Below are 26,203 nucleotides of genomic sequence, written 5' to 3' on the forward strand. Positions count from 1 at the left end.
TAGGGCTTAAAATTAGCTTATAAAACAACAACAACAAAAAAGTTCTTAATGGCATGTTCATTTTGGCCATCTTTTCCTAAGAAATAATCAAAGAAAAGTTAAAATTGGATCCACCTCCCTGTAACATGCTCCAGAAAAGAAAAAAATTCCTCTAGGCATAATGTGTCCTTAATGAAAAGTCTTCCTTTCAAAGGACAGGATACCAGCAAGGAGATAAAATTATTAGAAAAAAAGGTACAAGTCCTCACTTGGTGTGTTGCTCTGCAGCGGGGTGTCCCAGGGACGGGTCAGAAGGTAGAAGTGTTCACAGGCGTGTAGTGGGATACTAACCGGCTCCTCGGTGGACAGACCCAGCTCGTACGCCCACTACAATGGACAGTTTGTGGGTGGGAAGAGGAACAGAAACAGGTATGGGAAGTCAAGTTCAAGTTTATCTAGCCTCTTTATCTAGTTCAAGTATTTGAACAGTGAGCAACACGACACTTTTTAAAGCATAAAGTTATTTTTTCAATAATAATAAGATAGATTTCCCAGTCAAAAGAAGCCCTATAAGTAAAATGCCTGTTATCAACTAGAAACCTCAAACGTCAATTATTAAATAAACTTTATACAGCAGAAAGTACTTCCTACATCTCCTTAAGACTGTAGAGTAGAAAGCAGGTGACCAATCTACCTCAGTAGTAGAGGCAGCTTACATTCTAGAAACTGGATCCCTGGTTCTGATGTTATATTTGAGTTTGTGAAATGAGATGTAACATCACATAAACTTAGCTCTAAAACATGGATCATGTGGATGCCCATTTGGTGGTCTTCTGACTAGGATGGCACTACTTTTCCCAGTGTGGAAAGCTGCCTGTGTCTGAGAACTAAGTATAGGTTTTGGTTTAGAATACAATTCTGGATTATCCAGTCCAAATAAGAAGTATAATACCGGTGTCTATTTAATCAATAAAATGATTATCTTGTATCACTGTACCAAACAGTCCAAGTTAAATAAAGTCAGAAACCTAGTACTATGGCCAACCTACCTGACCAGCACAGTTGACAAAATACTGGCATTCAATCTGTCCTTTATCTGTCTCCACACCAGTAACTTGACCTTTCTTGATCAATACATGAAGAACACTCGTCCGGTCATAAATCTGAACACCTATTCCAAAATAAAGAAAAAGAAGGTAAGTTATTAGTGGACAATGGTGGTACACACCTTTAATCTCAGCACACGGAGGCAGAAGTAGGCAATTTCTGACTTCGAGGCCAGTCTAGTCTACAAAGCAAGTTCCAGGACAGCCAGGGTTACACAGAGAAACTCTGTTGGGGGGAAAAAGGCAAATTATTTGATGTTACAGAATTAAGGTCTCTGAAGCAGATACCACTCCAAAGGGGACTGGAGAAACTGGGTCAGTGCTTTAATTAAGAAACAAAACCTTAGCACAGTATGGTGATGTACACCTGTAATTCCAGCACTTAGGAGTCTGAGATTCGGTTACATGGCAAGTTCCAGGCCAGCTTGAGCTAACACCTTATTTAAAACAAAAAAACAAAGGCAAGGAATACAGCTTAGTCGCAGAACACCTGCCTGGCATGCCCAAAGCCCTGGGTTCAACCCCTAGCACTATAATGAATCACAAAGTATGTAACGCTCTAGACATTAATAAGTCTTTCTCTGATTTACTCTGGATCACATTTAAGCTATAGGTTAAACTCTCAAATGTTTCTCTAGCCTTGGCACTTCTCAAATCCAGGGGCAGGGACTCTCATAAGTCTAATGTGTATTAATCAGCACAAGTAGTTCCTTAGAACAAGAAAAAAAATTGGCATTGACGAAAATACCCAATGGATCAACTGAAAAATATAGTGCAGTGGTCTAAACTGGAAAACTGAATATCCCAATGAAGATACTTTCTCCACTCCTACGTCGGTACTGTCACCTGTCATGATATACTCTTAGGTAACTTCTTCTTCCCAAACCCATGCAAAAAATGATAACAACAAAAATAAACAAATACATAAAAACACAAAGCCCCACTTACCATTCTGGGAGGCAGCACTTGCCAGGGCAAGAGCCACGTCAGCAGAGGATACGACTGCATCCTCAGGAACATGCATGGCCCCCACCAGATCATGCACATTGAGGAGAGGGTGAAGTTCAGTCACTTTCTTCGGGGAGATGATCTCGGAAGGGATACCTACAACACTGCCACAGAACACAAGGGGGTAAAAATATTCGTGGGCTCTCTGGCAGAGGTAAAGTGGGTAAAGTCAGGAGGGGTATATAGTCTCTTACATACTTCAGCCTTGAGTTGATACGCTTCAGAGAGATCAACCGATCCTGAGTTTGGGCCAGACAGATTGAGCCTGTCCTTAAGTACCCTGTAAGAAAAGTCAATAAAGTGAGCAGTCCAGAGGAATCCACTAGATTTATAGGTTAGACCTATTATGAATTACGGTGATATTTTGTTTGTACTCAGAGGACAGAGCCAGCCACTAGATTAAACACAGAGGCCAGGCAGTGGTGGCTCACACCTTTAATCCCAGTACTTGGTATTAAAGTCACACGCCTTTAATCCCAGCACTAGAAAGGTTGAGACAGGAAGTGATATGTCTGGACGGAGAAAGGAATATAAGGCAGGAAGAGACTAGTTCAGCGCCCCTTCGGCTGAGGACTCAGAGGCATTCAGTCTGGTTCATGAAGACAGGATCTCGCCTTCCTTTCGGCCTAAGGGTTCGGTAGTGGTGAGAAGTATCTCTAGTGGCTTGTTCCTTTGTCTCTCTGATCTTTCAGCATTTACGCCAATATTTGGCTCCAGGTTTTTATTATAAGACCAATCAAGATTTGTTCAATAATGAATCCTAGGGCTTCTACTCACTATCCTTGAATAAATGTATTTGCTCCCTTTGGGCTTCTAGCAAAATTTAAAACATACCAGAGACACAACGACAGCTCACAGTTTTGTGAGGGTCAACTAGAATTCTAACATATATAAAAGCATTCATAGGCTGCAGAGATGCCTCAGCAGTTGAGAGCACTGACTGCTCTTCTAGAGGACCCGGGTTCAATTCCCAGCACCCACATGGCAGCTCACAACTATCTGTGACTCCAAGATCTGACGCCCTCACACAGACAAACGTGCAGGTGGGGCACCAATGAACATAAAATAAAAGTAAGTAATTGAAAAAAGCATTCATAATAATAATGAAAGCTACTATGGCTAAAAGTCTTATTAGGGCAAGAACTCATCTCCCTCTTTATCCCTTTTAGATGGTTTACCTCTTTCCTTTTTAGTCTTGGTGGGAGTACATTCTTTGGTAAAAGCCATTCATAACACTGGTCACCAGACAGATTCCCACTCCTTCCCCAGTACAGCCAAATAACAAGCTGTAATGTAAAAACAGCCAAGTGGACCTTCTTAGAACATTCAGTCTTGAGCAAGTGGGTGAATGACTCTCATGTCCTGCAGAGGCAGTAACGTTCTAGATAATTCATTCCTCTTCTCTATGTCCTGGCCCCTAGGCTATCTACAGCTGGAAGTTTCCTGGAATTAAGCTATTTAATAAATTTTGATTCCTCTTGGGTGGGAAGGTCTTCTGAAACCAAGACTCAATGCCACCTCTGGTTCACCTCCTTCCACATTCATTTTTTTCCCCCTCTTAAATTTTTTTTTTTTTTTGCTGGGCGGTGGTGGCACATGCTTTTTGATCCCAGAACTCAGGAAGCAGAGGCAGGCGGATCTCTGTGAGTTCGAGGCCAGCCTACTCTACAGAGCAAGTTCTAGGACAGGCTCCAAAGCTACACACACAAACCCTGTATCAAAAACCAAAAATTTTATAGCTGAACCTAATAGTGCATGCCTTTAATCCCAGCACCTGGAAGGCAGAGGTAGATCTGAGTTTGAGGCCAGCCTGGTCTACAGAGCAAGTTCCAGGATAGCCAGAGCTACATAATGAGACCCAGACTCAAAAAACTAAAACCAAAAAATTTACTAATTATTAATGAGTGTACCTGATGTATATGAGTAGATATATACAAGCAGCATGTGTGTGGAAGTTAAAGGACAACCTTCTTAGGGGTCTGTTCTCTCCTTCCAGTATGGGTTCATGGGATTGAACTCAGGTTGTCAGTCTTGCATAGAAAGAAATTTTATCTACTAAGCCATTTCACCAGTGAGTGCTCCCTAGCTCTCTTGCGCGCTTGCTTGCGCGCTCGCTCTCGCTCTCGCTCTCTCTCTCTCTCTCTCTCTCCTTTTAGAAAGATTTCAAGTATTCCAGGCTGTCCCCGAACTCCTGATCCTCCCACATCTACTTCTTAAGTGCTGAATTTACAAGCATGTACCAGCATACCTGGTTTATGCAGTGCTAAGGATCATACCCCAGGGCTTCATGAATGAGAGGCAAGCATTCCATATGATGTGAGCTATGTCCATAGCCCTGTTTGTTTCTTTTTAAAGATTTTATTCACTTATTTTTTTGTTTTGTTTTTTGAGACAGGGTTTTTCTGTGTAGCCCTGGCTGTCCTGGTACTCTGTAGACCAGGCTGGCCTCAAACACAGACCTGTCTGCCTCTGCCTCACAAGTGCTGGGATTAAAGTTATGTGCCACCACTGCCTGACCATTTATTTATTTATTTATTTATTTATTTTTCAATTATGTGTCTGTGTTTGTGAAGGTGAACACAGTGCTTCTAAAGGCCAGACGTGGGTGTTGGATCCCCTGGAGCTGGAGTTACAGGCAATGATAAGCTTCCTGATGTGGTTGCTGAGAACTGAACTCAAGTCCTCTGGAAGAACAGTACATGCTCTCAACCACTGAGCTCTCTCTCTCTCAGCCCCCTGTTCTGTTTTTAAGACAGAGTCTAATTCTTTAATCCAGGCTGTTCTGAAAGTCATGGCACTATTCATTCCTGCTATAACCTCCCAAATACCGAGATTACAAGCATGAGCTGCAGCTTCCTTCAAGACTGTAACCTCGTAGTTATTCTTGACTGCCAACCTGACAGGATTTACAATTTCCTAGAAAACAACCGTCTGGGCACGTCTGTGAGGGCATTTCCAGGGAGGTTTAACTGAGAAGCAAAGACCTACCCCGAATGTGGAAGCACCATCCCATGGGCTGGGGCTCCAGATGGAATAAAGAAGGCGGCGGCAAGCACAACAGCGACACTCATCTGTTACCTGACTGGGACCACAAGCCGACAAGTCACCTCCTGCTCCTCTCACCGTGGCTTCTTCACCACGGGGGTCGGTACCCTCAAACCGTAAGCTAAAATGAACCCTTCAAATTGCTTTTGTCAGGCATTTTGTTCCCAGCAACAATACACCCTCCTCCAACACTGAGAAGCCTTTATCCTTTATCCTGATTGTATTTATTCCCCAGTTACTGTCATATATTACTCATTTGCTGAATCCTAGGATAAATAGAAAAAAAATTAAAAATAAAACTGTCTACATCTCTTCAGGAAACAAACTTGCTAGTTAAGGCTCAATTTGTATCAAATGTATCTGTCTTTAGACTAAGAGGAAACAGTTTAAACACCCTGGTAAAAATGAACATAATGTGATGCATCTATAATCTCAGATACACAAGAAACTGGTATAATAAGAGGGTCCCTGGAGCCTAGAAGTTCCAGTCCAGCCAGAGCAAAACAGTAAGACCCTGGCTTAAAACACAGAAATAAAAAACATTCCATGGTCAAAAGCTCCCTAGGCTAATTATTTTACCTTACTTTAGTGTGATAGTTACTCACTTGAAACACTGTCTCTTCTCATCCTTCAAGATTTTGTATCTGGGTACATAAATGTTAAAATGATTCAAAAGTGGGGCTGGAAAGAAGGCTCAGCAGTTAAGAGCCCTTGATATTCTCACAGACGACCCATGGTCAGTTCTAAGAACCCACTTGTTGCCTTACAACCACCCTTACTCCAGTTCCAAGAGCCAAAACCCTCTTTTGGCCTCCACAGGCACCAGGCACATACATAGTACATATACATACATACACACATGCAGCCAGCAAAATACACACAGAATGTGGTGGTTTGATTGAGAATGGCCCCCACAGGCTCATGAATGTTTGGTTCCCAGATGATGGACTGTTTAGGAAGGATTAGAAGATGTATGGTGGGCTGGAGAGATGGCTTAGTGGTTAAGAACACTGACTGCTCTTCCAGAGGACCTGAGTTCAATTCCCAGCAACCACATGGTGGCTCACAACCACCTGTAATGAGATCTGGTGCCCTCTTCTGGCCTGCAGGGACACATGCAGGCAGAATACTGTATACATAATGAATAAATAAAATATTTTTTTAAAAAAAGGTGTATTACTGGGTTGGACTTTAAGGTTTTAAAAAAGTCCACACCAGGCTCATCTCACACTCTCTCTGCCTCCATCTTGCAGATCAGATGTAAGCTCTTAGCTACTGCTCCAGTACCATGCCTGCAGGCCTTCCCCATGCTTCCTGCCATGATGATCATGGACTCCAACCCTCTGAACTGTAAGTAAGCCCCCAATTAAACACTTTATTTTATAAATTGCCTTGGTCATGGTGTCTCCTCACAGCAATATAATTGACTAGGACATACACATAAAACAAAAATTAATCTTTAAAATAAATATATGATTTTGTCTGTTTATTTGTTTTCAAGACAGGGTCTTATTATGTTGGAACTCACTATGTAGATCAGGCTGGCCTTGAACTCAGAGATCTACCTGCTTCCGTCTCCTGAGTGCTGGAATTAAAGGTGTGTGCCACTACTCACAGCCACATATAATTTTTAAAGCCAACATTATAGAAATTGAGACTTAACAAATGTCACTACCCTTTCCTGACTGCGACAGCTGTATCCTGTTTTACACCTATCAATCTCGGTAGTTTTATTTTCTGTATTTCTATTTTGTAAAAATCAGCAGATAGTGGCTTTAAATATATTTATTTAGGGCTGGAGAGATGACTACAGTTAAGCACACATACTTTTCTTCCAAAGGATCTGAGTTCAATTCCTAGCACCCACATTGGGGGTTCACAACCTCCTGTAACTCCAGCTCCAGGGGGATCCAACTTCTCTGGCCTCTGCAGGCACCTGCACTCACGTGCGCACACCTACACAGAGATATATAAATATGCACAATTTTTAAAAGATTTATTTATTTTGTGTGTAAACAAGTGCTCTATCTGCATGTACGTCTGTACACTAGAAAAGGGTATCAGATCTCACTACGGATGGTTGTGAGCCACCATGTGGTTGCTGGGAATTGAACTCAGAACCTCTGGAAGAGCAGCCAGTGCTCTGAGCCATCTCTCCAGCCCAAATACTCTAATTTTTTTAAATGAAAATAAACCTTTATCTGGGCGGTGGTGGCACAAGTCTTTAATTCCAGGAAGTAGAGGCAGGTGAATCTCAGTGAGTTTGAGGCCAGCCTGGTCTACAGAGCAAATTTCAGAACAGCCAAGGACAGCTAAGGCTACACAGAGAAACCCTGTCTTAAAAATCCAAAAATGGCCGGGCAGTGGTGGCGCACGCCTTTAATCCCAGCACTCGGGAGGCAGAGCCAGGTGGATCTCTGTGAGTTCGAGGCCAGCCTGGGCTACCAAGTGAGTTCCAGGAGAAGCGCAAAGCTACACAGAGAAACCCTGTCTCGAAAAACCAAAAAAAAAAAAAAAAATCCAAAAATAAGTAAATACATCTTTAAATATATTTATCTATTTAATGTAGATGCACACATGCCAAAGACTACACATGGAGCTCTGAGGACAACTTGCGAGAGTTGATTCTCTCCTACCATGTAGGACCCAGGAACTGGACTCAGGTTATCAGACTTGGCAGCAAGCACCTTACTCAGCCACCTTACATCACTCAGTAAAACCCGACAGTTTTAATTCTTATTTTCTTCATTGCTAGGAACCAAACGCAAGACTTCCCATATGCCAAGTAAAGACTCTACCACTGATCTACATCCCCAGCCCAAAAACTATTAGTTTTTAGTCATGTTGATTCCATTTACTTGATAAAATTCTGTCATATGCCAATGAAAAGACTACGGTTGTGAATGGCACATATCTCTAATCCCAGTACGTGGGAGGAGGCAGCAAGAGGATCCTATTCAAGATCCTATTCTTCTCGCTAAATTTAGATTATACACGTGTCTTCAGCCTTAATAACAAAAACAGAGCAAGTGCTGGCGAGATGCTTCTGTGGTTGTAAAGGTGCCTGCCATGCAGGCCTGGTAACCTGAGTTCAATTCCCGGAACCCACAAAAAGCTGGGTTTTCATCAGCAAGTCCAGCATCCCTAGGACAAAATGGGAGGTGAAGACAGGAGAACTGCCCAGAAGCTGGTGAGCTAGCTAACCTGGAGTGTGCAGAGTGGCACAAACAAGACCCTGCCTCAATGAAGTGGAAGTTTCCTTTGACCACTGCATACATAACATGCACATCACAAACACAAATAATAGTACACTGCTCTCTGCCTTTTTTTTTTTTTTTTTTTTTTTTTTTGGTTTTTCGAGACAGGGTTTCTCTGTGTAGCTTTGCGCCTTTCCTGGGACTCACTTGGTAGCCCAGGCTGGCCTCGAACTCACAGAGATCCGCCTGGCTCTGCCTCCCGAGTGCTAGGATTAAAGGCGTGCGCCACCACCGCCTGGCAAGCTCTCTGCCTTTTTTTTTTTTTTTTTTTTTTTTTTGGTTTTTCGAGACAGGGTTTCTCTGTGTAGCTTTGTGCCTTTCCTGGAACTCACTTGGTAGTCCAGGCTGGCCTCGAACTCACAGAGATCCGCCTGGCTCTGCCTCCCGAGTGCTGGGATTAAAGGCGTGCGCCACCACCGCCCGGCTCTCTCTGCCTTTTTAAGATTACTACATTTTTATTTATTTTTTTGGCAGAAGGAGCTTATGTGTGCCATGGCACTTGTGTGGAAGTCAGAAGACAACTTGTGGGAGTCAATTCTCTCTTTCCACCACGTGGGTCCCAGGTCTTGAACTCAGGCTGTCAGGCTTGGCAGCAAGCATTTACCCACTGAGCCACCTCACCAGCCCATGTGCACTCTTTAACAGGGTCTCCACCACTGAAGCTCCCAAGCTTCCTTCCCCTGCATCACTGGCACACTACAGGGAAAGGAGCAGGGTAAAGGCAACACCCCACACTCCTCGGCCTAACTCTTCACAATCCCCCATCTCTCTGCTGCCTCACAAGCATAAAGACAAGTCAATAAGGGGTTCTAGACTGTGACCTAGAACTCATCCTAGGCTAGCTTAACATAAAAAATGAAGTCTATGATCCTAATTCTCCTCAAATCTATCCAGCTGAATAATACAAAACTCATCAATAGAAACTCAGTCAGTGGACTGGGAGTCAGTGCTCCACCCTTGGCCACTCTATAGACCCACATCTGACTCAAACTCTAGTTAATATTTGACTCAAGTACCACAGTTGCCATCAGATTCAATCCAACCAAAATGGAGAGTCTCTTACTTGTCCTGACACTCTTTTCTGGCCTCTGAGGGTTCATATACATGTGTGCAGACACACACACAGAGACACAGACACGCACATATACATAAATAAAATAAACCTTAAAAAAAATTTTTAGCCGAGTAGTGGTGGCACACATCTTTAATCCCAACACTTGGGAGGCAGAGGCAGGTAGATCTCTGAGTTTGAGGCTAGCCTGGTCTACAGAGCAAGTCCCAGGACAGCCAGGACTACACAGAGAAACCCTGTCTTAAAAAGCCAAAAATAAATAAATAAAAATTAAGAAAGAAAAATTCAATTAAAACAACATGGCAGAACTACTTTTACTGAGTTCGCTTCAAAGTCCTTGGTGGCCATGTTGAGTTACCCCACAGGGAGTCTGGTGATGTTCCCACAGGGCAGGGACTAGAAGCAAACAAAACAACAGCATTTCATTTCATTATCCAGAAAACTAAACTATACTCAGTTTCTGGATAACCCATCAATTTTGTACCAACTAGTAGTCCCTTCTCCCATTGCATCACCAAAGTGGGGTCATACTGTTTACTAGCGTTCCTGTCCTTACATCCTAACAGTTCTCCTTACATCCCCATGGCTGGCCTCCACACCAGTCCCCTAAGATAAATAGTACTCTACTAATACTATTACTAACACTAATAATATAATACTAACACTAATGCTAATATATATGTATGTATATAGTGCTATTTTCCCTTAACTACAACTATATTTTATTGGTTAATTTTTTTGAGTCAATTTAACTGCTAAGACCTGAACATTTGCTCTTTCTCCTTCTCTTGCTTAGGAGCTAAGTGCTGCCATTTACTATACTTAAATGAGTGAAATATATTTTTAAAACGGCCTAGGAAAACTTTCCTATCATGACAATAATGACAGGATCTTCAGGCTCTGGGTTCAATCCCAAGCACTCCCACCAAAAAAATAAAATAAAAATAAAAAAGTTATAGATTCTGAAAATGACCTGGGATACTGATTGTAATTTCTTCACTCTATAGATAAAGAAGTTGAAGGCAAGCTACATGACCTGCCCAAAGAAACACCCTGGCTTAAGGCAAATTCTCAAACACAAGTCTTAATCATCAGATTAGACAGAGTACAGGACCAAATAGCAACTACGGAGTAAGGGTTTGGAGACAAGAAGACCACTAAACAGCAGATTATCTGTTTACCTGTTTGGATCCCTGTTTCTTGCTCTAACTGATGGTAGAGTTTGTTTGAATAGTCTGCCATCTTCTGTTCAATGCTTGAATGTCTAGCAGTGCTTAGGATGCCAGCACAGAACCTTGTGGAGCCAGCAGCCAGCCTGCAGCACAGAAGCAAAATACTGTTAGAAAGACTCACTTGTATCTATGGATATAAGTCCAGGTTCTAGGGCTAGAGAAGTTTCAGCAGGGTAAGAGCACTGGTTGTTCTTACAAGACTCAGGTTTGATTCCCAGCACCCACATGGTGGCTACAATGAGTCTGTAACTCCAGCTGGGCATGGTACCACATGCCTTTAATCTCACAACTCTGGAGGCAGAGACAAGCAGATCTCTATGAGTTCCAGGCCAGCCAAAACAACAGTGACACTCTGTCTCAGCAGTTAAGAGCACTTGCTGCTCTTGGAGAGGACCTGGATTTGACTCCCAGCACCTACACAGAGGTTCAGAGCCATCTGTAACTCTGGTTCCAGGAGGTGCTTCCAACACCCTCTTCTGGCCTCCGAAGGTACTAGGCATGTATGTGTTATAGAGACATATCTATAGGCAAAATAGTCATACACATAAACAAAAATAAACAAAAAATAAAGGACTGGGGAGACGGCTCAGTGGATAAATGAACTTGCTGTTATTCTAAAAGACCCAAGTTTGGTTCCTAGCACCCACACAGTAGCTTACAACAAGCTGTTAATTCCAACTTATTTGATGCTCTCTGGCACCTGTACTCACATACTCACACACACACACACACATACACACACACAAAATTTAAAAAAAAAAAGACTGCTGGGTGGTGGCAGCACACACCTTTAATCCCAGCACTCACTCTGAGTTCGAGGCCAGCCTGGTCTACAGAGTGAGTTTTAGGACATCTAGGGCTACACAGTGAAATCCTGTCTTAAGAGGAAAAAAAAAATCTTTACCCACCCCCAAAAACACAAAAGTAGAGGAAAGAATCATCCACGCACATACACACCTTACATTATAATAGTCATTTTTAAATTTATTTATTTTTGTGTTTGAGTGTTTTGTTTACACATATCTGCATACCACATATGTGCCTTATGCCCATAGAGGCCAGAAAGGAGTGTCAGATCCCCTAGAACTGGAGTTACAAATGGCTATGACCTCCCACATGAGTGCTGGGAACCAAACCTGGCTCCTGTAGATGAGTATCCAGTGTTCTTAATTGTTGGACTGTCTCTCAAGCTCAGTAAATCTAAAACTATGCTGAATTAAATGAAAATTAATATAAGAAAATGGGTAGAATGTAGCCCCTTCTGTTCAGCTCATGAGCATAGAATGCAGCTGTGCTGTGTGAAGAGGATGACAGCAGAGAATAAGGTGAGCTGGGCTATGAATACATGTCATTTTAAGACACTCTGTTGAAGTTTCCTGCCTCTCTAAAATGCAGAAAACATGAGTGCTAGAACATATCTAACACAGTGCAGATTTCACCATGGGTCTTTTCACACTCGTGTACAACATTTAGATTAGCTACAGGTCTGACATTATGGAAAAGACAGGGAATGAAGGAGCCCTATACTGCTATAGTAGCCACACCCCAAGTCAGACCAACGTGACCCTTACCTGCCCTGCTCCAGAAGGATAATATCCTGCCATCCCATTTTGGAGAGGTGATAGGCCACGGATGTACCCATGATGCCGCCCCCACAGATGACCACCTGCGCCTGGGCAGGCAGGGCAATGGACTGTGCCTCGGCAGCTGACGTGCTGCTTCTTGCTGATGACCACGTCTGCCATCCTGGGCCAGCTCTCTGTCTCTGGACAATCGACAGCAGCCGGTAAAGCATGACCAACTAGGAGATACGGTTTCACTCAGCCGAGAAGATCCAAAGACCAAACTAAAAAGAAAAAACAAACATTTTTCACTCCATTTAACTCAGTTCGTAGGACTAATGAGAAAAGAATTTAACAAAGAACAATAGCCACTCATTTGACATATATTTGAGGACCTATGTTTCAGATTCTGCTCAAAACAAAACAAAATAAATAAACAAACAAACAAACAAATAAATAAATGCGAGCCAGGCACAGTGGCACATGCCTTTAATCCCAGAGGAGAATTAAACTCTAGAGCAGAGGCAGATGAATCTCTGTGAGTTCACAGCTAACCTGGTCTACATATAAATTTCCAGGACAGCCAGGACTACATAGGGAGATCCTGTTACACTTACACACACACACACACACACACACACACACACCACCACCACCACCACCACCAACAACAACAACAACAACAACAACAAAATAAATAAAACAAGCAGGCAAACAAAAAACAAGTATAAAGAAGTCTAATCTGGGCCTAGCAGCACAGCCTATAATCCTAGCACTTGAGAGGTGGAGACAGGAGGATCCCCAGAAATCCAAGGTCATCACAGCTACATTGAGAATTCCAGGCCAGCTTGGGTAAGAGATCTTGTCTAAAGATAGATACTGACAGACAGAGAGACATAGACAGAAAGAAAGAATAAGAGCCAGTGAGATAGCTTAGTGGGCAGAGGCACTTTGCCACAGGGCCTATACCTGAGTTCAACACCTGCAATCCAGCAGAAGAGCCAGGGAGATGCACAAAGAATAGAGTCCTTGTGAAGAGAAGAGACAGGACCCAGAGCCCAGTGAAAAGAGGCCTGGGATTCCCCAAAGGAAGCAGTAAAGACTAAAGTATTAGACACCTTTCCATGGAAAGAAGGAAAAGGGTTTTACCTTATCATTTACACACAAGTCATACATATTTCCTTTTTTGTTTTTTGTTTTGTTTTTTGAGGTAGGGTTTCTCTGTATAGCCTTAACTGTCCTGAAACTCACTCTGTAGACCAGGCTGGCCTCGAACTCATAGAGATGCTCCTGCCTCTGCCTCCTGAGTGCTGGGATTAAAGGCATGGGCCACTACTGTCTGGCTAAGTCATACATATTTCTACAAGATAATATTAATAGGCTAAAGAAAAGGGTAAAGGCTAAGGTCATCAGGAAAAGGATCATACTCAAAGAAAGATTTAAGTTGAGCTTTGGAAGAGTTAAGTCTGGACAGAGACAAAGACAGACATAGGAAACACACACACTAAATACAACAGAACAGGTCTGACTATCATATCTGCTTAGAATGGCAATAAGGAATTAAGTGAATGCTGGGTAATAGGACCTGAAGGAAGAACCCAACCACAAGAGACTGAATATTTGATCTGGTGTGGCCCAGTATACAAGAAGTTACTTACTGGCTGGGAGGAAAAAAGTTTCAACAAAATCTAACAGGAATACAGACAACTGTTTAACTCTCAAGAAACGAAAGGCTGACCTTCTGGCAGACTATGCTAGCATTAAAGAGCTTAAGACACACTGGGCAGTGGTGGCGCATGCCTTTAATCCCAGCATTCTGGAGGTAGACTCAGGCGGATCTCTGTGAGCTTGAGGCCAGCCTGGTCTACAGAGCGAGTTCCAGGACAGGCTCCAAAGCTACACAGAGAAACCCTGTCTCAAAAAAACAAAACAAACAAACAAACAAACAAAAAAAGAGCTTAAGACACAGAGTGGTAAATATGTGGTAATCAGAGCAGCTAGTAAAGCTGCCACCACGTCCATTACCAGCATCTGGATTTACAGACTCTCCATTGGTCCATGTCCTCTAAGGCCAACGACACATGCACACCATCAGAGAAGACTCTCAGAACTGCATTTTTTTAAATGTCTTTTAGATTTTTTTTTTTAAAAAGATATAGTTATTTATTACGTATACAGTGTTCTGGAATGTATGCCAGAAGAGGGCATCAGATATCACTACAGTTGGTCATGAGCCACCATGTGGTTGCTGGGAATTGAACTTGGGACCTCTGTAAGAGCAGCCAGTGCTCTTAACCACTGAGCCATCTCTCCAGTCCCTAGCTTTATTTTTATATAATCAATGTTTTGTCTGCATGTATGTCTATGCACCACATGTTTACATGGTACCTGAGGAGGTTAGAAGAGGGTGTCAGATCTGCTGGGACTGGAGTTACAGATGGTTGTGAGCCTCCATGTGGGTGCTGGGAATCAAACCAGGGCACCTTAGAAGAGTAGCCAATGATGCTCTTAACCACTGGGCCATCTCTCTAGCACTCAGAACTGGGCAGACAGGGTGCACAGAGAAATCACTTCTGGCTTCCTGTTAGGCTTTATCTCAAGGTTCATGGTCTGGTGCAGTGACCCATAACTATCACCCAGCACCTGAGAGGCTAAAGCAGGAAGATTTTGAATTGCAGACCAGCCTGGGCTACATAAAACTACATCTCAAAAAATTCCAAGACAAAAATAATAACAAAGATATAAACTTCTCTACTTGAGTAGTTGTTCTGAAATCTAATTTCACACAACCAGTTTCCATCTATAAACCCAACCTCATCTCAAATTCTCCACTGGGCTCTCTAGCCCACATTTCCAAGTTAAATACACACCCTTTTACTAACACTCTCTCCACCTCCTGTCCCAAAGGAAAACACAGCTCTCCCTGGAGAAGACAATGCTACACATTATCTTAGCCCTGTTCTACTGTCTGTCCTCCCTATTCCATTATCAACCATTACCACTTGGTCATGCTTGGAAAAGACCCTTGTGTTAGCTGGTTTTATGTCAGCTTGACACAAGCCAGAGTCATTTGGGTAGGGGGAACCTCAACTGAGAAAATGTCCCTACCAGACTGATCTGTGGGTAGGTCTATGATATATTTTCTTGATTGGTGATTGATATGGGAGGGCCCAGCTAACTGTGGACAGTTGCCAGCCCTGGGCAGGTGGTTCTAGGTTATTTAATAGGTTGATCAGCCAGGCATTGTGGCTCATGCCTTTAATCCCAGCATTTGGGAGGCAAAGGCATGTGGGTCTCTGTGAGTTTGAGGCCATCCTGGTCTACAGAATGAGTTCCAGGACAGCCAGGGATATAGAGAAAGACCCTGTCTCAAATAAACAAACAAACAAAAAGCAGGGTGAGCAAGCTATGGTGAGTAAACCAATAAGCAGCACTCCTCCATGGTCTGCTCCTGCCTTCAAGTTCCTGCCTTGTGTTTCTGCCCTCACTTCCCAGGATGATGGACCTGAGATTTGTAAGATGAAATAAACCCTTCCTCCCCAAGTTGCTTTTCGTCATGATGTCTTACTATAGCAATAGAAATCTAACTAAGACACCCCTGCTCCTTTGTGACTCGGGTTAACAGGCTTGTGCGAGCTCTAGGACATGACATGGAAAACCATAAGTATTTCTGCTCAGGGTTCTGAGCCCACAGCATGATCTTCTCTAAGCCTTCTACATACCTGCTTTCTTCCCTTCCTAAGCAGAAAGTTTCTCCCAGTTCATTCCTGAAAACTTCAATAGGTCGAGTCTCTCCACAAGTGTTAGAACCCCTTCATCCTGCCTTCTCTGCAATCTATTGGCCTCTTTTACACCCTGCAATCAATGATTCCCTGCCATTTGCTCCTTCTCCTCAGCATGGTAATATGCTCAAGTTCCTACTAGGTAATCTAATAAAAGAGACAAAAGTGCCCCATCATAAAATTATTTCAAATAATTTGAAATTGTACAAAAATTTTGAATTTTGTAAAAATTCAAATACAGAAAGGAACTAGGAGTTCCCATATCACAATCATTGATACCAGTGTGTGTGCTAATTTCCTAGAATTCTGTCTTCCACCATCCAAGCCCCAAGTTCCAATTTCCTCATACCTTAGTGACTAGACAATGGCCATTGAGATCTGTCCTTGTTCTTGAGACAAAATCTTAAGTACCCTGGACTGTGCAGCCACATATAACCCTGAACTCCTGATCTTCCTACATACACATCCCAAAGTGTCAATTACAGGTGTGCACCACCCTAGTTCTACCATTGAGTTTGCTTGTTTGTCTGTTTCTTTGTTTTATGTGTATGAGTGTGTTACTTGCATATTTGTTTGTGCAACACATGTGTACAGTGCCCGAGGAAGAAAAAAAAAAAAGCCACCAGATTCCATTGGAACTGAAGTTACAGACTTTTATTGCCATGTGCGTGCTGGGAATTGAACCTAGGCACTTTGGAAGAGCAGTCAGTGCTCTTAACCACTGAGCCATCTCTGCAATCCCCAGCTGAATTTTTTAAACAAAAACTTATTCTTGAGGCTGGGAGTGCTGGCAGACAGATCTCTGGATCTCTGTTTGAAGCCAGCCTGGTCTACATATTGAGTTCCAAGACAACCCAGGCTATGTAGAGAGATCCTGTTTTCAAAAAAAAAAAAAAAAAGAAAAAAGAAAAAAAATCTTGGGTGAATAAATTTTGTTGAGCGGCAGAACCACCATTGCCCAATACTTGAGACCTTGTGTTTCATACCAACACTACATTAAAAATAAGACATACCGGGCAGTGGTGGTGTGCACCTTTAATCCTAGCACTCAGGGAGGCAGAGGCAGGATCTCTGTGAGTTCGAGGCCAGCCTGGTCTACAAAGCGAGTTCCAGGACAGTCTCCAAAGCTAGACAGAGAAACTCTGTCTCAAAAAAAACAAAATAAATAATAATAAAAATAGGACATTCTTGCTGGGCATGGTGGTACCATGCCTTTAACCCAAGCACAGAGTTAAGCCAGCATGATCTACATAGCAAGCTCCAGGCCAGCCAGCATTATGTAGTGAGATGCCGTCTCAAATAAATAAATAAATGAAACTTTCAAAAACCTATCTTTCACTTGACAGTTAATAAACAGAAAATACTCTACCCCCAATATCCTCATCTCCCCTGCAACAAAAAACAGGCTTTGGTCCTACTATAGTGCTGACACTTCTCACCAAAAACACTCCATTTTCTGGTTTCAGAGGATATATCTCTCACATCATCACACTGGAGCATAGTTGAAGAAGACCACAGATCACTCTTCCACTTGCACACAGGTTCCTGGTTTCACTTCTATAGTCCCTGGCCCACACCTCTTTGCTGGAACCTGTCTTCTACCCTGAGCCTTCCTATCTTTCTCCAGGGTGATTTAAATGTCACCATGATGCATGGCCTGACCCAAGAATCCTGCACCTGAGCTTCAGATCTGTTTATCATGTGCAGAATGGCCATGCCCACTTGATCCCACAGGGAAAACTAGCACATCCAAACGCAAACACCCCTCCCTCACCCTCCATCTTTCCTACACTGTGTCCCCAGTGGTTCTGCATACCAGAATCCAGAGTGTCACCTGGATTTCTCCCTTTCTCATCTCTCTTCCTCAATCATTCCTCAGGACCTTCCCTGTCATATGAGGAAGCTTTTAGGCTTATAGCTTCAACTTTTTAGTCAACACCTTACTCTCACACACCGAAATCCATACACAGAAGTAAGCGATCAGCCTTCCACAATGGAAATCTTATTTCACAGCCCTTCTCACAACCTTCCAGTGACAGGCTGACGCTTGCAGGGAAAAATCAAAGCTCCTTACTACAAAGTGCAACACCTTTCACTATGTGGTTTATCTCTGGCCTCACTCCTCTTCTTGCCTCTCAAACTCTCACCAAGCTGGAGCAGACTACTCCTCAAACAAGTCAGGCTTAACTTTCTCCTCCATGCCTGGGACCTGTGTGCACTGTTTCTCTAACTGGCACAGTTCCTGCCACTTGTCTGCTGAGCAAAGGTATCTCTTCAGAACACAGCCTATTGCACACCTATATAATTGTGTATTTGGGTAAGGGAGTCTTCTGTGTTCTCCCGGGACATTCTGTACTTCTCCCAGAACAGAACTTTTCATCCTCTAATTATCTGTAAGGCATTTTAGTGGAGGAGTAATATAGCAATCCAGTGGAGGAATCCAAGTTCTGCAAGCACATGTAGGTGTTAAATCTCCTTACATCTCATTACCTGTATGACTTCAAGCAAGTTTTTGTGTGTCAGGTTCCTTATCTGTTATACGGGCTAGAAATATCTATCTCACATAGTTGTGGGAAGCCTAAATCAAACAATGCAATACAAATGGGCAACTGACATCAAAGCAGCACTCCGAAGCTGTAAAGGGGGAGGGGGAGGAACGCAGAGAAAGAGAGAAGAGGGAGGAATGGAGAGGGGGAGAGAGAAAGAGAGGATCATTCCCTCATTAAATAGAACTCCTAGGCCAGTGGACAACTGTACCCCAGCAGTGAGAAGGTAAGAGGCAAAAAGAGAAGGAATTTAAGATCATCCTAGGAGATGTAGCAAGTTCACACTTAACGAGACCCTATCTCAGTAAACACACAGAGGGCTTGGGGAGATGGCTCAAAGGGTAAAGGGCAGCTAGGCAAGCATGAGGTTTGATCTCTGATAGTGGTTACAATGTGCAAGACATCTCCCAACTATTCAACTAATCTAAGTACGACCCGACAGGGCAGACAAAATTTGTGCTGTATCCTTTAGGAAACCTATATATAAAAGTATAAAAATGATATAAAGTGACCACTCTATAATCCAAGACTAAACTTGGCAAATCTAGCTTCAGAGCCTACCACTTATCGTGATTGATACTACTGCTTTTCTTTTTCCTTTGTTTGCTTGTTTTGGTTTTTGCTGCTGTTGTTTGAGACAGGGTGTCACTTTGTAGCCAGTGGCCTAGAACTTGCTTTGTCAACCAGGGTAGCTTAGACCTCACAGAGATCCACCTGTCCCTGCCTCCCCAGTGCTGGGTCTAAAGGCGTAGGCCATCACAACCTGCTCAAACTGCATTTCAAAGAAATCCAGGTAGGCAAAGACTAAAGAGCTGTGAGGCAGAATCAGCAGCTCATCCCCTAGCTGGGAAAAGAATTGCAAAGGTAAAATACATGAGTATTCCTCCCTTGAACCCCTCCCATCCTTCAGAATTTTCTCACTCTTTCTTAAGTCTATGTTCATGCTGCAAGAAAGGAAGAAAAGAAAAAACAAACAGGAGTTTCAGGGAAGAATAAACCATGTTCAATGCCCAGTCTGACAAGGCCAAGACAAAGACTGTTGACTTTATGCTCATCATAACCTTCAAGAGTGAAGAGATGAAGGCATTAGGGATTAAAGTACATCAGGACAGGAGGGCTAGAGAGATGTCTCAGTAGTTAAGAGCACTTCTTGCTCTTGCAGAGGGCCTGGATTCAATTTCCAGCACCCACACGGGGAGTCACAATCATCTGTAACTTCAATTCCCATGAATCCAATGCCCTCTTCTGACTTTCGTGGGCATCAAGCATGCACGTGGTGCGTACATCATACATGTAGGCAAAACACTCATAATACATAAATGTATTAATAAAAAAAGGGAGTAGCTTAAGAAAGATAAAAGTACACCAGGAAGAGAAGGTATGAGCATCTTACTCCAGAAGATCTGGCAGCAAAACCAAAGTTCCATGGGAAAAGGGGGTAAAGCCAGGAAAACAGACATTGAAGATGTCAAACTCATTCGAAATAAAACGACAGCAAGTTTTAAAATTCTTATATTTTCGTGAAAATAACTGTGTCTTTCTACTAGTTAGAGTAGCATCTAAACAGCCTTAAAACCCAAACTGGTTCTGTTCAGATCTTACAGACAGACAGCTCGAGCCTGGAGTAATGCTCCCCACCTGTAATCCCAGCACACCAGACGCTGAATCAGGAGGCATGCTCCAGGTTCCAGGTGAGCCTGGGCTACAGTGTGAGACCCTATCTTTAAAAGACAAATAAAACCAGTGACAGCTCTAACAACTCCTGAATTCTTCCTCTGGTAACAGGATGAGGTACAGGTCAAAAAAATGAAAGCGGAATGTAGCCTGACGCACCTCCCACACGGAACTCGGTGGAATCACCAGGACAAGTTTAACAGCAACAGAATCTGCCTCTGCAGTCTGATCCTGCGGGTTGAGGATGCTGTGTTTTTCGACAAATGCACCCGATGCTCAACAGAGTTTAAGAAAATGATACAAGCCGGGCCGTGGTGGCGCACGCCTTTAATCCCAGCACTCGGGAGGCAGAGCCAGGCGGATCTCAGTGAGTTCGAGGCCAGCCTGGGCTACCAAGTGAGTTCCAGGAAAGGCACAAAGCTACACAGAGAAACCCTGTCTCGAAAAACCAAAAAAAAAAAAAAGAAAGAAAGTGATACAAGTCCCTGTCGCCCAAAAGCGGACCCTTGAAGGATGCCTTTCCAACTAGACCCTCGACCACACACCATTCCTATACATCGAGACTGCAAGATTGCAGAAATGCTCAAAGTGGGCTTGGAGACCGTGGACCCGAACCTCAGTATCATACACAACAGTCCCCTCGAGTCACCCACTGGAGACCCCACCGCCCTGATTCAGTCTCTGAGAGCACGAACAGCACATTTCTAGGCGGGAAAACAATTCCACCTGCAGACATGTGGGGAGCACAGCTGGCTGTGACAGCAGGTGCGTGCCCGTCCTAGCGGCAGCCAGTCCCCAGGCCCAGCCGTCCTGGGAGAGCCCGCGCGCAGGCCCGGGGCAGCCGGCGCGGGTCCCCCCGAGATCTGCACAGGTCCGCTGACTGAAATTCTGACGCCCAACCGCACCGCCTCAGAGACCAGGAGGAAAACCGGGAGCCGGAGGCCAAAGCGCAGAGGACAGGGGCGTGGAGGACGCGGGAGTTCACGGCACGATAAGGCCGCCCGGACCAGCAAGTCGTAGCCGCCTTCTTACCTCAGGGGCCCGCAAGTGCGGGCAGCGCGTTCAGCAACGCCCGGCGGAAGTGAAGGGCAGCACAACGGCTGAAGCGGGTCGGCGCGGGCCGGAAAGGGGGACCGGGCATGGGGAGAGGAGGGGACGGGACGCGGAGCGGAAAGTTCCGGGACCGCAGTGGCCCGCGACCTTCCGCGCTTTACGGCCCCGCGGCAAGGGTAAGGCCGGCGGCGCGCGCGCCAACGCACCGTGACGTCACCGCGACGGTCCGGCCCGCACGTGGGCTTGTTTGGGTCTCGCCGGGCCCCGCCCCGCCCGCGACGCCTCCCCCTCTGTCAAGATGGCGCCGCGCGGGAGCGTGTCTCTGGTCGTCGCTCTCCGGCCTCCCGCCCAGCTGCGTTTCTGCATAGAGCCCGGACTTCGGAGCCAGACCACAGCCTCGGCCCAGTGTGGGCACTTCGGGCGATCGTCCGCCGCCAGGCCTGAGCCCCGGTCCTGCTGCGATCGGTCCACAGTCCAGAGCCACATCTCGTGCCGCTGGTCGCGCTGTTTTCTGTCCCTGCACGTTGCTGAAAGCCTTTCTCTGTAAACCATCGCAAAGTTGGTTCTGCGGGCCTGGCCGGACCTCCGAGGCCGAATCTTACTGCTTGAGAGGAAGAGGCAATTGTTTACTCGAGCTTCGAAAACATCTGCTTTCCATCCTCTCCGACCCACAGTCAAATCACCCAGTTTTCTTTCCTTCACAGACATCATCACTACCTCAAATATTATGTGTCCGCTGCGTGCCTTAACACTGATGGGAACGCGGCCCTCGGCTCTCTGAACCTTACTAAACCTTACTCAGGTGCAGCTTCTCGGCACCTCCAACCAGCGCCTGGCACATCATCCAATATATCCTTCCTCGCACCAATAGCAATAAAAATGGTGCATCTTGGACCATAGAGGGGCTTCTGCCCCTAGTGGCAAGGCTGCAGGCATCTCCTTGCCATGATGCCATTCACTCCACAGCTTGCATGGTTTATACCCAACTCACTAGCCAGTGAATTTCCAGACTGCCCAGACGAGATCTGACAGTGAAAGACTCAACTCTCCTCTGTTCCTTTCTTTTTAAAATTTGTTTGTTTTATTTATTTATTTAAGTTTATTTGTATTGGTGTGTATGTATGTGTTTTCAAAGACAAAGTCTCATGTAGCCTAGGCTGGCTTCAAACTATGTATCGGAAGATGACTTTGAACTAATGGTCCACCAGCCTCCACCTCCCAAGTGCTAGGATGGTAGGCTGGCTTTACCACCCATCCAGCTTGCCTTGTTCTCCTGATATATAAAAATTCAAGGGTTTGGGGATTAGCTCAGTGGTGGAGTGTTTGCCTAGCAAGCACAAGGCCCTGGGTTCAGTCCTTAGCTCTGAACAACAACAACAACAAAAAAGTTCAAGGCATTTGAAATCCCCTGCTAGATTGAATTCTTTCACATTTTAGCTAAGTATTTAATGCTGCCTGTCCAAAAATATGAAAAGACACTGACTGATAAAAAAAAAAAAAAACATTTGGGGATAATGTTTTTTATGCAATTTGGGGGGAACCTGGAAGGTTTTGTTTTTTGTTTTTTTTGTTTTTTTTTTTTTTTTTGTAAGCCATCTGCCTCATACCATTTCCAGGCATACAGACTTGAAGAAAACTAGTTAGCTGCAGGAAAGAGTGAATGCAATGAGGTGTTATGTTATATATTGTGTCGCATGCAGTAAGTGTGTCCCCCCACCCATAACTGTTATTAACTATTAAAATTGCTAAATCTAAAAGCTCTTTGCATTGTCAATGGTAAGATTTGTTCTTTGTAATTTCTTATGACCACTAGCACAATACTGGGTACATTCAAGAGGACTGAAGTGGATTTTCCCCCATTTATTTGTTCTGTTTTTGCTGGTCCAAGGGATTGATCCTAGGCCCTCACACATGCTAATCAAGGTCACTATCACTGTGTGACAGCCTTAGTCCTACCTTTATAGTTTGCCTTCTCCTTTTCCATAAATCATCAGAGGTGTGGCTCCTGACTTCTCTATGCTGAGATTCCTTGGAGATCAAATATTTTACATGAAAATGTTTCTTGGGAGGTTTGGATGCACTTACCATTTTGTCCTTTGCAAACATATTCGGCATCCTTGTTTATCTGTTTGTCAAATACGGAGATTGCAAGAATAGGAAGATATTTTTAGCTCCTGTTTCTAAAGATCCGTGCCAGGACGTTCTCTGGATACCAAGAACTGCAGTCAGAGCCTCTTGCCATAGGTGGGTTCTAGTGTCTCGCATTCTGAAACGTCAGGCCGCTGGAGAGAGTAAGAACAAGAAAGAAAGCCAGGTGTGGTGGTACACACCTTTGATCCCAGCACTCAGAAGGCAGAGGCAGGTGGATCTCTGTGAGTGTGAGGCAAGCCTGGTCTACAAAGAGAGTTCCAGGACAGCCCACACAGTCTGCCCTTCCTCCGAACAGTGAAGTAGAAAGCTATGCAGCTCATTTCACTATAGAGTTTTCTAGCTAACTCAACTCTCTGGTCAAATCTTGGTATGCATCAGGTAGCGCTGTAATTATTGTAATGTCCTGTAATTTATTTGTGCTTATGAGTGGTGTTTCCCCTCAGCCCACTTCTGTTCCTGTGTAGAGTTAGCATGTGGTATTGAGAACATTCCAGATGGCTGAGTAGATGGAATTAAGAGGCTATCTGACTAAGCTGGGTGGTTGTGGCACAAGCTTTTGCACCTTTGATCCCAGCACTTGGGTGGCAGAGGCAGGCGACTCTCCGTGAGTTCAGGGCCTGATCCATATAGTGAGTTCCAGGACAGCTGTCTTGAAAACAACAAAAAGAGGCTAGCTGACTGAGTGCACAGGGTAACTAAGCGTTTCTGCCGGCTCTGAATGTGGTATTAACATTTTGTATTGCTTCCAGCCATCTAGGTTTCATTTCATAACTCTTGTCATGTTCATTTTAAGATGCCCTTCTTCAGAGCTGGAGAGATGGCTCATCTGTTAAGAGCACTGGCTGCTCTTCCAAAGATCCTGAGTTCAATTCCCGGCAACCACATGGTGGCTCACAACCTGAGCTGGGCAGTAGTAGCTCATGCCTTTAATCCGAACACTCAGGAGGCAGAGGCAGGTGGATCTCTGTGAGTTTGAGGACAGCCTGGTCTACAAAGTGAGTTCCAGGACAGCCAGGAATACACACACACACACAAAAAAAACCCTGTCTTGAAAAAAAAAAAAAAAAAAGATTGCTTGCCAATCTTAACATGAGGAGGATTCACTGTAATTGCCTCACAGACCAGATGGGGCTTGTTTCTGCCCATGACTTCACAGACTGACCACTAGGTGGCGCTGAGGACCGTGGATTGAAGTAACATGGCCCCCTGTAGACTCTGTCAGGATTACTTAGAATCCCAAATCAGACTAATAAACTCTCGGAGTGACTGCTATGGTAGAGGACCGATGGTTCACGTCTGCAATCCCAGCAACTCTGGAGGCGGCTACAGGACGGCAGTTGTGTTATTGTTGTTCTACACTTGTTTCCCTGTTCCTGTTGAGGGGAGGGGCCATGATGACAAGGTCTCTTGTAGCCCGGACTGGCTTCTGATTTGCTTTATAGTGAAGGATGGTCTTGAACTACTCACCCTCCTGCCTGCACCTCCGCAGTACTGGGATCACAGGCGTGTGCCATCACCTTTGTGTGGTGCTGGGGACTGCACCCAGGGTTCCAATGCATACTCAACAAACACTGTAACAACTGAGCTACATCCCAAGCCCAGAGACTGCAATTTCAAAGCCAGTCTGGGAAATTCAGTGAGACTGTCTCAAATAAAGAGTGGAAAACAGCAACAACAAAAACATAAGAACCCAACAACAAAAAGTGATGGGAAGACTAAGAATATAGCTCAGTGGTAGAGTTCCCCTAACAAGCATGAGGCTTATGTTCAATTCATAGGAAAACAAAACAAAACATGAGCTGGGTGTGGTCATGTACATCTGTAATCCAGGCATTTGGGAGGCTGAGACAAGTGTATTGCTGTAAGTTTGAGGCCACCCTGAGCTACATATTAAATACCAACCAGTCATAACTAAATAGTGAGACCCCAGCACACACAGAGAGACATACAGACACGAGGAGGGAGCTGGGGAGAGGGTTCAGTACTTTATCAAGGTCTTGCTGTATAACCATGAGAACCTGGGCCCAAATTCTCGGAACCTACATAAGCTAGACACAGAAGCCTATCTCTATAATCTCAGCACTCCCACCGAGAGACAGGAGGCAGAGACAGGAGAATCCTCAGAAACTCATGGGCCAGCCAGCCTGGCATACACAGTGTTGAAAATAAGGAACCCTGTCTCAAACAAGCTGGAAAACAAAGATTGACACTGGAGGTTGTTTCCTGACCTCCATACACATGCCGTAGGATTCAAATGCTCACATTCACACATAGAAATACACACAAAAATAAAAACAAAAGGTGGAATCGGGTGGTGGAAAAAAAAAGGCTGGAGGAGTAGCTTAATGGTCAAGAGCACTGGCTGCTATCTAGAGGACCTAGGTTCTATTCCCAGCACTCACATGGTGGCTCCCAACCTTCTGTAACTCTAGTTCCAGGGCACGCCCCCTTCTGGCCTCTTTAGGCACTAGGCACACAAATGGTGCACAGACATACATGCAGACAAAACACTCATGCACATAAAACAAAAAAATTTTAAACTAATAAAAATAAAATAAGCCAGGTATGGTGACTCATCCATTTAATGCCAGCACTAGGGATGGAGAGGCAGGTAGATCTCTATGAGTTCAAGTCCAGTCTGGTGTATATAGGGAGTTCCAGTATATAGCTGGACTTAGTGAGACCCTGTCCCCAAAAATAAAAATAAAACAATGATGTACCATTTCCCCCAGTACA

General features: G+C 44.3%; 1 protein-coding gene across 1 annotated transcript in view; it reads right to left on the minus strand.

Moving 5' to 3' along the window:
• Positions 1-21,504, minus strand: part of Pdpr (pyruvate dehydrogenase phosphatase regulatory subunit) — a 43,303-nt gene extending 21,799 nt beyond the window's left edge. The window contains exons 1-7 of the mRNA XM_059263990.1: positions 21,296-21,504; positions 12,271-12,545; positions 10,649-10,782; positions 2,292-2,373; positions 2,034-2,197; positions 1,029-1,150; positions 249-366 (exon numbers count right to left, since the gene is read on the minus strand). Of these exons, the coding sequence (XP_059119973.1) occupies positions 249-366; positions 1,029-1,150; positions 2,034-2,197; positions 2,292-2,373; positions 10,649-10,782; positions 12,271-12,494 (844 nt within the window). The 5' untranslated portion in view covers positions 12,495-12,545; positions 21,296-21,504. The remainder of the gene's footprint in view (positions 1-248; positions 367-1,028; positions 1,151-2,033; positions 2,198-2,291; positions 2,374-10,648; positions 10,783-12,270; positions 12,546-21,295) is intronic.
• Positions 21,505-26,203: the final 4,699 nt, after the last annotated feature.

This window comes from Peromyscus eremicus, chromosome 5 (genome assembly GCF_949786415.1).
Source record: "Peromyscus eremicus chromosome 5, PerEre_H2_v1, whole genome shotgun sequence".
NCBI lineage: Eukaryota > Metazoa > Chordata > Mammalia > Rodentia > Cricetidae > Peromyscus > Peromyscus eremicus.